We start from the raw sequence: 17,989 nt of genomic DNA, 5'->3' as shown, positions 1-17,989 counted from the left end.
ATAATATGAACCTATAATGTGCGATTTGATCCGGCGATCCCCGTGTTGGTAGGCGTAGGAATAGACCGCCATGCTACCCGGACGCCTATAGTAATGTGTGATTCTGTCTAGTCTGCCTGTACACACGGGGTTAACTGTTCTTGGTGTTTTACAACAACCTCACATAGGACAAACTTGTCTTGCAGATCATAGAAATTTTGAGCCTAAATTTGGGTCGGGGCTACTGTTAAGGTCAAAGGTCAGGGGTCTTGTAATCAATCCTTGCCTGAGGGGACTTCAGTATCCACTCCATGGTCTTCCGCCACCTTCAGGAAAATCTGTTAGAAAAAAAAAAAGAGGAAAGACTTCAATTAAAACCCTTTATATGCGAGACCGATGCGCCAAAAAATTCGGCCGAGCTATTTTGTGACCAAGTTTGCAGCTCCCAGTATGAAAACTAGATGCCTTTTTATTTTACTCAAGGCTCGGCGTTTTCGGTTTTTACCGTTTTTCACCGAAAAATACCCAGATTTTTTTACAAGGAGCAGATCGGATTAAACTGATTTTCACCCGGATTTTATTTGTTTCCACGGATCCAAAAGTCGTTACTGTTCGTGTGAGGTTATGTAACAGTGTCCTTTTGTGGTGAAATTTGGAACGCTGGATGGCTTTGAAAGATAAAAACCGAAAACGCTGAGCCTTGATATTACTTTATCTTCAGAGAAAAATCCTACTCTCACGATGGTAGGAAATTCAAGCCACAATAATTGACTTAAAACAAAAAACCCCAGAAGAATATCAAATCAGGCTTGCCTCCTCCAGAGTTGTGTCTGAGACGCCATAGCTGGAGATGCCCAGGTCAGGCAGTTTACTGTCTATGTCTTTAAAAAGCTCCACGAAGGCGCCGTCCTTGGCGGCGCTGTAGGGAAGGATGTAGGTCAACTCGTGGCCCAAGTCCTCCACCATGCGGGCCGCCGGGACATGTTTAAAGATCAGGCCGGAGATGTGGGACACATCCGGAGGCACGAAGGGGACGTCACATATCGATGCTGCCGGACCGTTCTCTATAGACAAATATAAATGGTGCAGTCAGGATCACATGTTCACTGGGTGCAATAAAAATGATAAGCCGCACAGCAGAGACAACAGGAAATCAAACAGACTAACAAGGTATCTCGATATATAGTGTTAACACATAACTCACTGTACCTTAGCACTCTGTGTAATTCATGTTGTCCGTGTACCACATTATAGACAATACACTTCAGATATCACTACTTAATACCGAACACAATTTCAAAATCGAGCATCAAGTTGAATAAATTATTGTGAACGCTGTTTGGTGGTTTAGTCTGTTTAAAATATGGCAGGTGTACCAACACGGGGATTGGCGGTTCGAATCCCCGTGTTGCCTCCGGCGTGATCCTGCCACGTGCTACGTCCCCCTGGTGAAACTCCTCACCGTCAGGTGAAAAGAAGCAGCCGGCGACTCCACATGTATCGGAGGAGGCATGTGGTAGTCTGCAGCCCTCCCCGGATCGGCAGAGGGGGTGGAGCAGCGACCGGGACGGCTCGGAATACAAGTGGGGAGAAAAGGGGGGGGGAAATTTAGAAAAATAAAATAAAGTAAAATAAAATGTGGCAGGTGAACAAAGAAGATTATCTAACAAGCCACAAAGCTGAGTAAATCTGGTCAGTTGGCTCACCAAGTGTGTTCTTTGACTGAATATCAACTGAAAGACAGACAACCTCAGTAAGATTTATTATTTAATCTGTTCTCTGGTAAGTATGGCTCTGACCTTTAACCTCCTTTATTGCTGAATTTGTCTGATTGTTGGTTAGTATCGGGGACCAGGAAGTGGGACTTCCTCTACTCTTGCGCTCATTGTAATTCAACTGTGGATGACATGTTCAGCTAAATAGCTAGTTTAAATGATGTGCTTACCAATGGTTGCTGCCTCACTTTCATTCTCACTTCCCAGTCCTGCGTCAGAGCTGCTAACTGAGGCACATTCTTCCTCCTGGAGGGGTGGTAGACGTGGAAATACAATGTCTGAACCGACTATCACCAGTAATACTAATACTCTATTACAAGTAATAGTGACGCTCTATTACTCTATTACTACTAGCCAACTGGTACTAGTACTCTATCATCACCAAGTCCAATACTCTATCAACACTAATCACTAATACTGATGTCGACCATCTCCTGTGTCTTCCTCACCTTCTTGGTGAAGGACATGGTGCTGGAGGAGTTCCTGCAGGAGCTGAGAGAAGGTTCTGGCTCTCGCTTGACCAGGGTCAGGTAGTAGCCCGTCCCCAGCTGGTTCTTCAGGTAGAGGGAGGAGCCCACGCAGCACAGCTTGCCGTGGGAGATGATGGCAATGCGGTCGCCCAAGATGTCCGCCTCGTCCATGTGATGTGTGGAGAGGATAATGGTGCGCCCTGAGGTCAGAGGAAGGGGAGTGGTCATTTTCTGATCTAATCATCAATGTCCTGGAGGAAGGGGATTTCTCTAGAAGCAATTTTTTACTCTCGTCATATTTAACGAGACAGTAAAAGCAAAATAAATACATGCTGGGTTGGTAACGTATAATACTGAAGAGCGTGTAAGAAAAGTTTCGGGCATGTTTGACCATTTGTGAGATCATTGTGAGTGGTTTTTGTACCGCTTACGCCACCACGGGCCTGCCATGTTCTGTGCTGCATGTCATTGCATGGGCTCAATTCTGAGAAAATTCCACTGGTGTCAAAATCAAAAAACAGAAGAAACAAAAGACTGAAACTTAAATCAACATCTGCCGACAAGACAGCAGAGAGTGACTTGGAAGGCAGGAAGTACAAGTTAGAGCAGTGGTGGCGTAAAAAATGGTCGATTTAATGGCTTGCAATCCCATTACTTTAAATCTCTGTATATGTGGAGCCAATGTGACATCACAGCAGTTACGTGAGCATTTACCCTTGAGTGCTTAAAATTTTTTTCAATAGCAGCATCCATGAAATCGTCAATTGTGCTTAAAAACGGACTTTCGGAGACATATATCTTACTAGTTGTACAAGCTCTTCGTGTTAAACTATAGAATAGAATAGAAGAATGAATACTCTTTATTAGTCATTTTGTACATACGTACATACAAAGGAAATTTGCTCTCTGCATTTAACCCATCCTAGCTGTGCAGCTAGGAGCAGTGGGTAGCTGCTGTGCAGCGCCCGGGGACCAACTCCAGTTATCTCTTCCTATTGCCTTGCTCAGGGGCACAGACAGGAGTATTAACCCTAACATACATGTCTTTTTTGATGGTGGGAGGAAACCGGAGTGCCCGGAGGAAACCCACACAGACACGGGGAGGACACGCAAACTGCACGCAGAAAGGACCTGGGACGGCCTGGGGTTCGACCCCAGGACCTTCTTGCTGTGAGGCAACAGTGCTAACCACTGGGCCACCGTGCCGCCCCATTATTTGCATAAATCATTAAAGTCTATCGATATCTATCTTGTAACTTTGTTTTTACCACTAGTTCAATTCTCCTTTAATTCTATTATTTTCGCGTAACCCTGTTCATAACTAATATTTTATTGGAAAATATTTCCATTTTGTGCTTTGTAAATCTGCATTGTGATTGGTTGAAAACATAACCATCCTACACTCATACGCATAAACATCCACACCAAATAACTTCTCATTTGGACTGACCATGGCGGTAGTTGAGCAGTAGGTCCCAGATTCCTCTGCGGGCATACGGGTCGACGCCGGCCGTGGGCTCGTCAAGAATCACGACCTGTGAACCCCCGACGAAGGCCAGGGCCACCGACAGCTTCCTCTGCATGCCCCCAGACAGGGTGCTGGTTCTGGACTTGCGTTTGTGGGGCAGGCCCGTATCCTGGAGGATCTGCTCGATCTCTCCTTTCACCTGCTGCTCCGACAGGCCTTTCAGACGGGCGTAGAACCAGATGTGTTCCTCTACCGTCAGCCTGGGGGCACCAAAACATAACCAGACGATAACAGAGGGCCTCAGTACACAATCCAGGTAATTCACGGCCCTAAATATTTCGAAACCTGTATCAAGTTCTTGATAACTGCCCCTCAAAAGACAAGATAATCAGAAGATTCTGTCTTGTTTTAAGCCTCGTAATGATTGTTTCAAGGTATTATTAGTGAACTTTTCTCACCCCACCTATGAAATATTATTGCTTATTTCAAGAAAGTGCACTTGTTTCGTGATAATATGACTATTTTCAATACATTTACTTAAAAAAAAAATAAAGCGTATCATAAATCAAGTTACTTCTGTCAAGATTCACAGAAAGTTGAATCAGTACATCCGGACACGTTTATTGAGAGATGTTTCATCACTCATCGAATGCCCCTTTTCCGCTACACGGTACCAGCTCAGCTCGACTCGACTCAACTCGCTTCTGTGTCATGGCAATCATCCTGGCACTTAACAGATACTTGGGGTGGACCAATTTCCGGCGCAGCGTGTTTGGGGTTTTAAAGCAACTGAGACGCGGTGTTTGGAAAATACGCATCTCAACTTTTCCAAAACGCCCCCCACATACGCAATCACCACTGGTTTATGCTTAGACAGCTGTTGTCCTCTCTTTGATAGGCTGGTGCACCCTTTGGGCGTCTTCCTGGCTTCCTGATGACTCCTAGTTTGTGCTCTAGTGGCTGATGAGAGTCAAACCTTAAGTACTGATCAGTGTGTTGGTTTATGGTAAACATCAACAATCAAATGTCCCCCATCACCAACTGCAATTTCCCAGTGTAAGAAGGCTAACCTGTCATTTCACACATCCTCCCTGGTGACCTTGATGTGGACGTCCACAGGGTTAATGTGGTCGGTGAAATGTGGTGCGTCCTGAGATTTAATTTTAACCCAGGTGTCGTCCACAAATCTGAACTAGATGGTGCCCCTGGTTAGGACATCAGAGCTCACTTCTTCCATATACATGTTGGCCACTATAGGTGAAACTGGGCAATCCATAGCACACCCATGCTTTCTGCCTATGATACTGCCCCCTGTATGTGAAGTACATGGACTGAAGACACAGCTTGAGGAGCAGACACACTTGGTCAGTGTTAAGGGTGGTCCTATTGCGCAGGGTGGGGTCATCCTGTAATTTCATACGAACCACCCCCACTGCTTCTGGCGGCATCTCACAATGCTGTGATGGCAGCTATTCCCAATCCTCTGTGAATAGTACACGTGGGCATCGTCTTCTTCTTCTTCTTTCGGCTTATTCCCTGTTTCCCAGGGGTTGCCATGGCGGATTTTATAGTTTCCATCAGTACCCTGTGAGGGCACAGCACCGATGGCGGTTGTTGTTAACCCGGGTCTCGACTGATCCGGTATAGTCTTGACAATCTGCATATTGATTTGGCAAAATTTTACGTCCGATGCCCTTCCTGACACAACCACTAACCGTAAGGGCGGGGGCACAGGTAAAGCCTTGGATGCCGTCCCAGTATTCATGGACTTGCGCCCATGCCTGTCGCCATTCTGTCTCTAGTTAAAGGTCACGTTAATTTGCATATGAAACCAATCGTTGGTTCGGTCGCTACGCAACAGTGTTGTTTATAAGGGTGGGGATACCTGCAGTCAGCTGAGACTGAGGAGGTGACTTAGATGAGCGATGAAACTTCTCTCCCAATAAACGCTGTGTCCACATGAACTGATTCACCTTTCAGTTATTTCCTGATCTGGACTTTTCAACACGCATCAAGACATTTAGATTCTTCCAAGAGTTCTTCTCCTGTTAAGTAAAAATTCCTTATAAAAAAGGTCTTATATCATGAAACAAGCACACTTTCTTGAAATAAGAAACATATCTATCAATGGGGGTTTTCTAGCAGTTACTTGTAATCAGCATTATGAGACTTAAAACAAGATAAGCTTGTCTTTTTCACAGTGTGTAAATTTACCTTTACAAATTCAAATTCAAATGGCTTTATTGGCACGATGTAACAATGTAAATTTTGCCAGATATGATAATTAATAATGAATAATAATTCCATCCATCCATTATCCAAGCAGCTTATCCTGCTCGCAGGGATGCTGGAGCCTATCCCAGCAGTCATTGGGTGGCAGGTGGGGAGACACCCTGGACAGGCCGCCAGTCCATCACAGGGCCTATTATTAATAATAACTAATCATTTATAATAATTTTGGTCTAACGAGAGAGACTAGGTGAAACGAGACAATGGATGTGACAACTCTCTCTATTACCCCTTCTCTCTCTATTACCGCTTTCACACTGGCCAAAAAAAAAACACTAACATCCACCTTTGGTCAATGTGACATTGACCAAAGGTGGATGTTAGTGGGTTTTTTGGCCAGTGTGAAAACGTCATATCAGTTCTGTTAAACTGTACGCAAATTCTGTTAAATCCAGAAACATGTTTGGCCACACATTTCTGGGAGCCATAGAGCCCTAAACTGTGTCCATAGTACAATCGACCGGTATGGAAAATATTATTAGAACTATAATCATAGGGAATTTTACTTGATTACTGATATATCTCACAATATCTGCTTACATATGCAAAATAACCATGGTTAAGAATCCAGCTGAGGTTCACCACATTGAACCGTTTGGTAATGTAAAGTACAATAGCAAACCAAAGCTTGTTTTCAATAATAACTCCCTCAAAAATACTATTTTGTGTGAAATTACAGGTAACAGGAAATTACAGGTAACAGATTCTCCTTGTCATTAATCTAGAGGGCAAAATTGCATATTGCGTACGTTACAATATCCGAATTTCACCCCGAGACAATACCCCTGAAAGATGCTCAACGATGATATTGAATTACTGGCGAGCCCTAACCCAGGGTGATGAAAATGTGACGGATGTGGAGGGAAGGTGGAGCTTGCAGGTCGGAGTCTGTTTCAGAGCAGACAGACAGAAGAGGACTTACATGCTGAAGAGGACGTTGTGCTGCGGGCAGACGCCCAGACTCTGCCGGATGGCGTTCAGCTCCGTGCGGATGTCTTTCCCCATGATGTAAGCCGTGCCGGAGGTGGGCGGGAACAAACCGGTCAGAATGGACCTGGTGGGGGGGAATCAGCACGGGATTTAGTTCTGTTGAAATTAGTTTAATGTATATAACATCAACCATGCAGGACATTCAGGTATGAATAAGTTTTCGGTATACATCATATTTAATTCTATATTTCAGGCAGGCCTCGAATGCATGTTGCATTACAAGGTGTTTAGCATTGTGTAGCGTTTAGCGCTCACAATGTAAAAATATATCGTATTGGCCTAAGTATGTATATTTATAATATATTTCAATAATATATTTAACAATATATTTAATAATGTATTCTAATAATGATAACATTTTTTCGGATTTGTCCCCATGGTAACACATTTTTAATAATTTTTATCTATTCTTATTACGCATTCATGACAGCAGAATGAGTCAGTTATGTGTATCTATGAGGTACGCGTTTGCTAGTTAATATGCATATTGAAAGGTGATATGTAGTTTTTCACTATGAGGTGGATAAATGGTAATAAAAGTAACATTGGGCTATAGTTTAATTTAAGTTTGTTTTATTTAATTTTTACTTATTTTATTCATATTCACATATAGATTTAGAATTTGATCACATTTCATTTTCATTTCAATATTTCTATTTAAAATTTATTTTTGTTGGGATTGCCTTGTTTTATTCAATGTATTTTTATTGCATTACCGTCAAATTAAATTATTTTCTATATAAAAACAAGATTTATTCTACCAAAAAAGATTTTTCCAAAAACAGGTGTTGAAAAAGTGGAGGGGGGGGGTGGGGTGTCTTACAATCAGGGTTGGCTTATATTGGTGGGTCATCTTCTCGTCTTGTTCACCCTCTGTCTTCTAAATAATGACAATAATGCGTATGTGACCTGTATCTATACTAGCCGGGGTGTGTCATCTGCTCACATGGTCGTGGTTTTGCCGGCTCCGTTGTGTCCCAGGAAGGAAGTGATCTGTCCCTTGTAGAATCCCAGCGTCAGCCCGTCCACCGCCAGCTTCTTCCCGTGCCGGTAGACCTTCACCAGGTTCTCGATGTAGACGCCAGGCTCCAGATGGGCCGGCTCCTCTTCTATGCACACGGCTACACAAACAGTTAAAGGTGTTGAAATGATAAGGTCTTAAAAGATGAGCTTTGTGACACAAATAAACATCATAACTTGTGTTACGAGTCGCGGTGGATGATGTTTTGGCCTCTTACCTCCAGGGTTTCCTCTCCTGCCCTGAAGGAGCTTACTGGACTCTCTCTCTCTTTCTCCGAGCCAGTAAGACCTGGTGAAGGGGAAGTACCATGACCGAGGGATTCCATATTGACCTGACACACACACACACACACACACACACACACACACACACACACACACACACACACACACACACACACACACCATTAACTAAGGTTGTTGGATCAGAGGAACAGAAGGTAAAAAGGGGCGTACCCAGATGAGAGGAAGTAGGTGAACCACAACCTAACCTAAAACCTAACCAATGAGGCGACTGGTGCTGGCCCCCTGTACCTTCACTTCATGGGATATAGTAAAATAGTAAAAACCACTAACTAAACATCATGTGTTACACAGGAATTAATATATATATATATATATATATATATATATATATATATTCCATTCCATTATCCAAGACACTTATCCCAATTGGGGGTCACAAGATGCTGGAGCCTATCCCAGCAGTCACTGGGCGGCAGACGGGGAGACACCCTGGACAGGCCGCCAGTCCATCACAGGGCCGACACATTCACACCTAGGGACAATTTAGCACGGCCAATTCACCTGACCTACATGTCTTTTTGATGGTGGGAGGAAACTGGAGCACCCGGAGGAAACCCACGCAGACACGGAGAGAACATGCAAACTCCACACAGAGGACGACCCGGGACGACCCCCAAGGTTGGACTACCCCGGGGGTCGAACCCGGGACCTTCTTGCTGTGAGTCGACCGCGCTAACCACTGCGCCACTCTGCTGCTAGCTTTGGTAATACTTTAAAAGGGCCGAACTGTAATGTAGCGTTTAAGCGTATGACTCTTATTCATAGCTATAAAAACTGCTCTGAATGGACAATAGCACACTCGGTACTTAGTGAAAATCTGCTTGACACATATTGTACCTAGCAAGAGTATGATAACACAATTTTACTGCAGCTCCTTTTGCACAAGCCAGAAAACACAGTCTGTAGTCGCTTTTGAGTTCATTACCAGGAAAGACGGCCTCGATGTACCAGGTCATGACCCCGTACAGGAAGGAGTCGAAGTACATCATGATGAGGGCCGTGGTCAGGCTGAAGTCGTCCTCCTCCAGGGGACTGGCCACCAGGTTGGACCACTGGATGCCCACGCCCTGCTCCTCAAAAAGGGCAAAGTACTCACAGCCAAACCCAAAGGCCACAGGGGACAGCAGGCTCTGTGTGCACAGAACAACCCGCAGTCAAGATCCAATTCACTACTTTATCATTATGACACATTATAATTACGACCGTCATTACTCATTTGCTTTATTGTTCAGGAATCTGTTATCAGGGCAGTTCGACCAGCCGTTGACCTCCTGATTGGTGGTTGTTTGTTGTGCTGGTGATCGAGGAATTAATTCTTTCTTTTTTTCTCTCCCTTTTTCTCCCCAACTTTACTTGGCCAATTACCCCACTCTTCTGAGCCGTCCCTGTCGCTGCTCCACCCCCTCAGCTGATCCGGGGAGGGCTACAGACTACCATATGCCTCCTCCAATACATGTGGAGTCCCCAGCCGCTTCTTTTCACCTGACAGTGAGACCACTACGCTACCCGGACGCCCACCCAGAATTAGTTTTTTTTAAGCACTTTTTATAAAGGAAACTGCTGTCGATCTGCTCGTGGGCGGCAGACTTCGAGTACGACACGTCCCTTTGTGTGCACAGCGCTGCTGCTGGTGAAAAGCTGTACTGGTTAAGCAGAGCAGAGTACACGCCCAGCCTGAAATGGAGCTCGGTCTAGATGACTGAGAGTAAATAAATTATTATATGCACTCTGAAGAGCCCCAAAATCAGGAGGCGGGATGTTAAACTTGCAGTTTTTCTTTTTCTGCCCACACACTCCAGACATCCAGCTAATCCATTCAGGGAACTACGAATCCCAGCAGCCCTGATGATTCATTAAGACGTAAAAGCGAAACGACGAAGCGTTCGGGCCACGCCCTCTCGTCCATTTACAACGTTGGAATTTCATTCAGCGATGACATTTCCGTTTCAACGGGGCTGAGAAGCCAGCCGGCTAACTTTTAGCCGACAGGCAGGCAGACGATCAAAGCCGAACCCGGACTTACGGCGAAGACTTTGGCTCCGAAGCCGATGTAGTCCTGCCAGGCCACACACAGCACGTAGGGCAGGTAGAGGGTGAAGTAGATGATGCCTCCGCAGGCGGCAGCCAGGTTGGCGCGGGAAAACACCGTGCTGATGAGGAAACACTGCATGATGGTTACCACGGCAAACGACCCCAGGAAGAAGAAGACCACCCCGGGGTCACTGTAGGGCAGCAGGTTCCCTTTCTGTGGAGAACATAGAGATTTTTTTTTAGCTTTCTTACTTTGGATTTTCCCCCCTCCCCTTTTTCTCTCCAATTGTACTTGGCCAATTACCCCATCCTTCCGAGCCGTCCAGGTCACTGCTCCACCCCCTCTGCCGACCCGGGGAGGGCTGCAGACTACCACATGCCTCCTCCCATACATGTGGAGTCCCCAGCCGCTTCTTTTCACCTGACAGGGAGGAGTTTCACCAGGGGGGACGGAGCGCTTGGGAGGATCACGCTATTCCCCCCCAACTCCCCCTTGAAAAGGTGCCCCAACCAACCAGAGGAGGCGCTGTTGCAGTGACCAGGACACAAACCCACATCCGGCTTCCCACCCGCAGACACGGCCAATTGTGGCTGTAGGGATGGAGGTGACACGGGGATTTGAACCAGCGATCCCCGCGTTGGTAGGCAACGGACTAGACCGCTACGCTACCCAGACCCCCGTATAAGCAATTTTTGAGTAAAATTCTTTTGGTGTTGTGTTTTTGCGTTACCTTGAGCAGCAGTACAAGCAGCCCCGCGCTGAGCAGCAGTGGGATGAGGCTGCTGATGAACCAGCTGAACCACAGGATGCCGTTATCCAATCCCATAATCCTCATGGTCTCCTTCAGCCGGGCCTCCTTCTCATAGACCACACTCTTTATGATGATGGCCACCGAGTACATCCACGCCAACGTCATGAAGAGAGGCATGGAGCGACTCATCACACGCAGGAAGCTACACAGGGAGAGACAGACAGACAGAGAGAGACAGAGACAAAGCGAGAGAGAGACAGAGACAACGTGAGAGACAGCGAGAGAGTGAGAGAGAGACAGAGAGAGAGTGAGAGACAGCGAGAGAGAGAGAGAGAGAGTGAGAGACAGCGAGAGAGAGAGAGAGAGAGAGAGAGAGAGAGACAAAGTGAGAGACAAAGTGAGAGACAGCGAGAGAGAGAGAGAGAGAGAGAGAGAGAGAGAGAGAGAGAGAGAGAGACAGAGACAGAGACAGAGACAGAGACAAAGTGAGAGACAGCGAGAGACAGAGAGAGAGAGAGAGAGACAGAGAGAGAGAGAGAGAGAAAGAGAGACAGAGACAGAGAGAGAGTGAGAGACAGCGAGAGAGAGAGAGACAGAGACAGAGACAGAGACAGAGACAGAGACAGAGACAGAGACAAAGTGAGAGACAGCGAGAGAGAGAGAGAGAGAGAGAGAGAGAGAGAGAGAGAGAGAGAGAGAGAGAGACAGAGACAGAGACAGAGACAAAGTGAGAGACAGCGAGAGACAGAGAGAGAGAGAGAGAGACAGAGAGAGAGTGAGAGAGATAGACAGAGAAAGACAGAGAGAGACAGAGACAAAGTGAGAGACAGCGAGAGAGAGAGAGAGAGAGAGACAGAGAGAGAGTGAGAGACAGAGAGAGAGTGAGAGAGATAGACAGAGAGAGACAGAGAGAGACAGAGACAAAGTTAGAGACAGCGAGAGAGAGAGAGAGAGACAGAGAGAAACAGAGAGTGAGAGAGATAGACAGAGAAAGACAGAGAGAGAGACAGAGACAAAGTGAGAGACAGCGAGAGAGAGAGAGAGAAACAGAGAGAGAGAGAGAAACAGAGAGAGAGAGACAGAGAGAGAGTGAGAGAGAGATAGACAGAGAAAGACAGAGAGAGAGAGAGAGAGACAGAGAAAGACAGAGAGAGAGTGAGAGACAGCGAGAGAGAGAGAGACAAAGCAAGAGAGAGACAGTCAAAGAGACACACACACATATGCAGAGAACAAAAGAAAGAGCAGGAGAAGTAGAAGGAGAGAAAGAAGGGAGAGAAAGGAGGGAGAGAGCAGCTCATTATAATTGTGTTACAGTATTGTTGTGTGGGAACGGGGAGATTATAAACATGAAGACGCTCAACGGGGACGCGGTTATGAGACAACTGATGCTCTCCTTAATATTCAGGACTAGGGCATCCAGGTAGCATAGCGGTCTATTACGTTTCCTACCAACACAGGGATCGCGAGTTCGAATCCCCACGTTACCTCCGGCTTGTTCCGGTTGTCCCTACAGACACAACTGGCCACGTTGAACGTTAATGGCGCGGAGCTGACGGAGTAAATGCGGCTTACATGTCGTCCACGTAGCAGGGGTAGGGCATCTGCTGGATGTAGACGCCCGTCTTCTCCTTGGTGCCGGTCATGGCTCGGATGATGCTCTGCTCGATCACGTCCTGGAGGTAGGAGAAGCCTCCCCAGATGTACCGCATGTCCTCAAAGGGGTCCGCGCGAGGACCGGGATCCCAGTAGCTGGATGTTGAAGAGGCAACAAACAAACAAACAAACAAACAAACAAAGAAAAATAAACAACAGAAGATATCTTGTAACTTTGTTGCCTAAATGTAGCTGTAGAATGAACCCTTTTTTTTCTCCCCAATTGTATCCAGCCAATTACCCCATCTTCTGAGCCGTCCCGGTCTCTGCTCCACCCCCTCTGCCAACCCGGGGAGGGCTGCAGACTACCACATGCCTCCTCCGATACATGTGGAGTCGCCAGCCGCTTCTTTTCACCTGACAGTGACGAGTTTCACCAGGGGGACATAGCACGTGGGAAGGATCACGCTACCCCCCCCAGCCCCCCCCCCCCCCCGAACAGGCACCACTAACCAACCAGAGGAGGCAGTAGTGCAGCAACCAGGACACACACCCACATCCGGCTTCCCCACCCGCAGACACGGCCGATTGTGTCTGTAGGGACGTCCAACCAAGCTGGAGGTGAACACGGGGATTCGAACCGGCGATCCCCGTGTTGGTAGGCAGCAACATAAGACCGCCACGCCACCCGGACGACACGACGGCGAATCTTAACGCTGTTTATTTTGGCGGCACTTCAAAATCATTAAAAAGCTGAGATTTTAATCAACAGGATGGTTTAAAATTGTTCAAATAAAAGAAGGATAAGATGCTAGTGCTAAAGATTTGCTATGCGTAAACTAAAGTTTATGATCTTCTTTGGTAGGTGATTTGAACCTGTATCCAATTATTTTAAGAAACCATACTGAGGGGGCGTCCAGGTAGCGTGGCGGTCTATTCCGTTGCCTACCAACATGGGAATCGCCAGTTTGAATCCCCTTGTTACCTCCGGCTTGGTCGGGCGTCCCTACAGACACAACTGGCCGTGTCTGCGGGTGGGAAGCCGGATGTGGGTATGTGTCCTGGTCTCTGCACTAGCGCCTCCTCTGGTCGGTCGGGGCGCCTGTTCAGGGGGTACTGGGGAAACTGGGGGGGGAATAGCATAGTCCTCCCATGCACGTTCCCCCCTGGGGAAACTCCTCACTGTCAGGTGAAAAGAAGTGGCTGGCGACTCCACATGTATGGGAGGAGGCATGTGGTAGTCTGCAGCCCTCCCCGGATCGGCAGAGGGGGTGGAGCAGCGACCGGGACGGCTCAGAAAGTGGGGTAAAACAGGCCGGGTATAATTGGGGAGAAAAGGGGGGGAAGAACAAAATTTCTGAAACTGCAGAAGTTCTGGCACTTCAATATCTTATTATGTTAAACATGTAGAGGCTTCACCATGCGTTGAATTAATATACAGGTACAGTGTGTTAGTATGCAATAATAATAATAATAATAATAATAATAATTTGTGTACTGTTGTATTGTGTTGGTCTGTTAAAGGTCTGACTCCCACCCACTCATTCAAACTGCTTCAAAGTGATTCTTTCTCCGTTTGGTGAGAATGACCCCAGTAACCCTCCAATGAAAACAAGAAACAGAGACTTCCTGAAGGTGTGCATGAGCCAGGGTCAACTGTGTGTGTGTGTGTGTGTGTGTGTGTGTGTGGTGTGTTTGCGAGAGAGAGAGAGAGAGAGAGAGAGAGAGAGAGAGAGAGAGAGGAGAGAGAGAGAGAAAAGGCTTACGCGTCTTTAATCTTGTTGGTGCGCTCCACGTTGTCGATGTCCATGCGGATCTTGTAGTTGACTTTGGGTGGCAGTTCAGAGCTGTTGGTGTCAATGTCAGGAAAGACGATCCCAGCCCAGAACCTCCGGTCTTCCAGCAGGTCCATAGACTTATTGACCAGCCTCTCCTCATTGGCCACGGGCTCCAGCTTATCCAGGTTCACACACTGTGGAGACACACATACACACACACACACACACACACAGTCAGTTTATATCATTGTGGGATTTTTTGGGTTTGTTTTTTTTTTGGAGGGGGGGGTTTGGATTCCCCCCCCCTTTTTTTTCCCTCCCCAACTGTACTTTGGCCAATTACCCCACTCTTCCGAGCCGTCCCGGTCGCTGCTCCACCCCCTCTGCCGATCCGGGGAGGGCTGCAGACTACCACATGCCTCCTCCCATACACGTGGAGTCGCCAGCCGCTTCCCTTCACCTGACAGCGAGGAGTTTCGCCAGGGGGACGTAGTGCGTGGGAGGATCACGTTATTCCCCCCAGTTCCCCCTCCCCCCCAAACAGGCGCCCCGACCGACCAGAGGAGGCGCTAGTGCAGCGACCAGAACACACACCCACATCCGGCTTCCCACCCGCAGACACGACCAACTGTGTCTGTAGCGACGCCCGACCAAGCCGGAGGCAACACGGGGATTCGAACCGGAGATCCCCGTGTTGATAGGCGACGGATAGACCGAGTTTATGTCATTGTCTAAGTCAGCTGATGTACACTGCCCGTGTTGACCAATTCCCGTCTGAAAGTAAAGAGTGAGTCATCCGAGGATGACAGAGGGAGGCGACTGATCCAGAAAATTCCCTGCTGACCGATCAAACCCTTCAAAGCCTTCCAGATTCTGGGTCATTCTGGGTCATTTTCAGCCCTTCCTCAGGGAACTACGAAGTCACTTTTACCCCGGTTTCTACATGATGAGCAGCAAATGACAGGAGGATGCTGAAGAAGATGAGTCAGCCTAGACTCACTGGCTGTTCAGCGGTCGAGGTGTGAGACCGGGTCAGGTTTTTCTCGCGGTATTTATTCAACCCGAAAGACGAGAAAGAGCAACTGCATCTTATGTATAGTCTACTGAATGTTGTTATGCGAGATGTCCTCGTCATATGTCGCCTTTGTGTTGTCCTACTGGAATGTAAATTACCGTATGTTACAGTGAAGACAACCAAAGAAATTCCTATGTATCCTTACATTAATAATGAAGTGATACTGGTTCTGTGTCAGCTATGATCAGATTCTATTATCTGGTTGTCTCTACTGTCAACAGGCAGTAAAACTGGTAAAAATCTATTCATAACTCTTAATTATGACCAACCCAAGACAAGGTTAGCCGCTAACAGTACTATAAATCAGATATAGTCCAATAAATAGAGCACAGCACCAGGATTGGGTATTCAATTCCCACTTGGAATGGCTATTTTAAATATCATATACATTCAGGGCTGGGATTAAAAGACAGCAGAAGCTATGCTGTTAATTTAGCTGTACTGTTGTGGCATGTGTACGTTGCACACCGACAGGAACAGACTAGAACTGACCTCCATGAAGCGGGAGATGCTCATGATGGCTTGGTCGGTCTCATTGAAGACCTCCCGCCAGGTGATGGCGCTGCCCGGGGGACGTGTGTCCTCGGACCTTTTGGACAGGAAGCTGGCTATGTCTGCCACGGTCCAGTCGGTGCCAGCCAGCTGGGCGTAGAAGAAGTTGGCTGTGATGTTGTTCTCCAGCAGCGTCTAGAGAAGGAGCAGGGAGATATTACTGAGACTGTCGACACACCGTGTGCATGAGTGCGTGAGTGTATGCTTGCTTGTGTGTGTGTTTGTGTGAGGTCCTATCAACAAGTGAAGAAGTCTCTCGCTATGACTGTTTATGTTCAGTCTGCTCTCATTCAGTTTAAGTTCCATCCATCCATTATCCAAGCCGCTTATCCCAACCGGGGTCGTAGGATGCTGGAGCCTATCCCATCCCAGCAGTCACTGGGTGGCAGGTAGGGAGACACCCTGTACAGGCCGCCAGTCCATCACAGGGCTGACACACATACACACACATTCACACCTAGGGACAATTTAGTACGGCCGATTCACCTGACCTACGTGTCGTTGGACGGTGGGAGGGAACCGGAGCCCCCGGAGGGAACCCACGCAGACACGGGGAGAACATGCAAACTCCACACAGAGGACGACCCAGGACGACCCCCAAGGTTGGACTACCCCGGGGCTCGAACCCAGGGCCTTCTTGCTGTGAGGCGACTGCGCTAACCACTGCGCCACCGTGCCGCTCTAAGTTTAAGTTAATTATTAATCATTAATAAAGTAATTAGTAACCACTTACAAAGTATGCCTTATTTTGGAGTGGTATCCGCTCATGTATCAGCAACAATTAACCAAATCAGCTTCCTTCTTCACTTTTTGCATTTGGTCAATAGAGGTGATTCGGATTTTCTGATGAAGCCGCTCTTGAACTGTTTGTCAAATTGGATGAATTCACATTCATGGGAGTTGTAGGGTTTCATTTTTCAATTTCTCCAACAACATTCCAGTATGGCGCCCTCTTCAGGGGCTCCAGCACTTTTTGTGACATACACATAAGCTTGTCTTGATTCCAAAATCAGCGCCTTACATTGATTTTGTTCAGCACTTATTTAAAACCTCACATATGAAAACAAGATAATGGCGAAATAAGGGAGGCGTCACAGAAAACGGAGAGCTCAAATGGAAATAATGGAAGTTACTCAAACCTGAGGACATAAAACAACAATGAGGTGACGACGGATGCTGTGCCTAAAACAGCTTCTGCCGCAGGAAGAGAAGAAAATGAAGACGGAGACGAGGAGAAGCCATCTTACCCTGATCAGGTCCATCTCTTGGCTGTTCTCCATGAAGTTCCAGACTTTGGGCCTCATCTCCTCCCACATCCCCCCCAGATCCCTGAGCACCCCCAGCTCCTGGAAGGTCCGGTTTACCTGAGCAGACAAGAGGGAGTTCTCCATTATCATTACTTTGCTGTACAGGTGGTAGGGGTAGTCCACAGGGTTACACAGTAGCTAGAATCAGCACCAACAATAACAACCTTGTTTGTGCTGCAACTTGAAATAAAAAACATGATGTAATTTGCAAGACTGAAACAAGCCATAGCAGCACGTAAAAACCACGACTAACGATAACCGAGACTCACATACTCGCCATGCTGACTGCCATTGAAGCTGTTTAGGGAAGTGACCCAAGAGCCCTGTTAAAGGTGCTATGTGAACTAACCTAGTCCTGGATTTTACAGACTCCCCCTCCCCCTTTTCCTCCCCAATTGTATCTCAATTAACCTACTCTCCGAGCTGTCCCAGTCACTGCTCCCCCCTGAGCCGGTAAGGGGTGCGGACTACCACATGCCTCCTCCCATACATGTGGAATCGCCAGCCGCTTCTTTTCACCTGACAGTGAGGAGTTTCGCCGGGGGGGACGTAGTGCGTGGGAGGATCACGCTATTCCCCCCAGTTCCCCCTCCCCCCCGAACAG

General features: G+C 47.2%; 1 protein-coding gene across 1 annotated transcript in view; it reads right to left on the bottom strand.

The window, feature by feature from the left end:
* Positions 1-17,989, bottom strand: part of abca1b (ATP-binding cassette, sub-family A (ABC1), member 1B) — an 87,993-nt gene that overhangs the window by 20,554 nt on the left and 49,450 nt on the right. Inside the window, 15 exon segments of the mRNA XM_056285898.1 lie at positions 266-317; positions 793-1,043; positions 1,925-2,000; positions 2,204-2,424; positions 3,675-3,952; positions 6,904-7,035; positions 7,918-8,092; positions 8,210-8,323; positions 9,223-9,427; positions 10,321-10,542; positions 11,060-11,282; positions 12,653-12,829; positions 14,440-14,645; positions 16,019-16,213; positions 17,326-17,442. Of these exon segments, the coding sequence (XP_056141873.1) occupies positions 266-317; positions 793-1,043; positions 1,925-2,000; positions 2,204-2,424; positions 3,675-3,952; positions 6,904-7,035; positions 7,918-8,092; positions 8,210-8,323; positions 9,223-9,427; positions 10,321-10,542; positions 11,060-11,282; positions 12,653-12,829; positions 14,440-14,645; positions 16,019-16,213; positions 17,326-17,442 (2,644 nt within the window).

The sequence above is a fragment of the Lampris incognitus genome, chromosome 1 (genome assembly GCF_029633865.1).
Source record: "Lampris incognitus isolate fLamInc1 chromosome 1, fLamInc1.hap2, whole genome shotgun sequence".
NCBI classification, from domain to species: domain Eukaryota; kingdom Metazoa; phylum Chordata; class Actinopteri; order Lampriformes; family Lampridae; genus Lampris; species Lampris incognitus.
The sequence above is the reverse complement of the archived record's forward strand: the minus strand, read 5'-3'. Positions and strand labels throughout refer to the sequence as shown.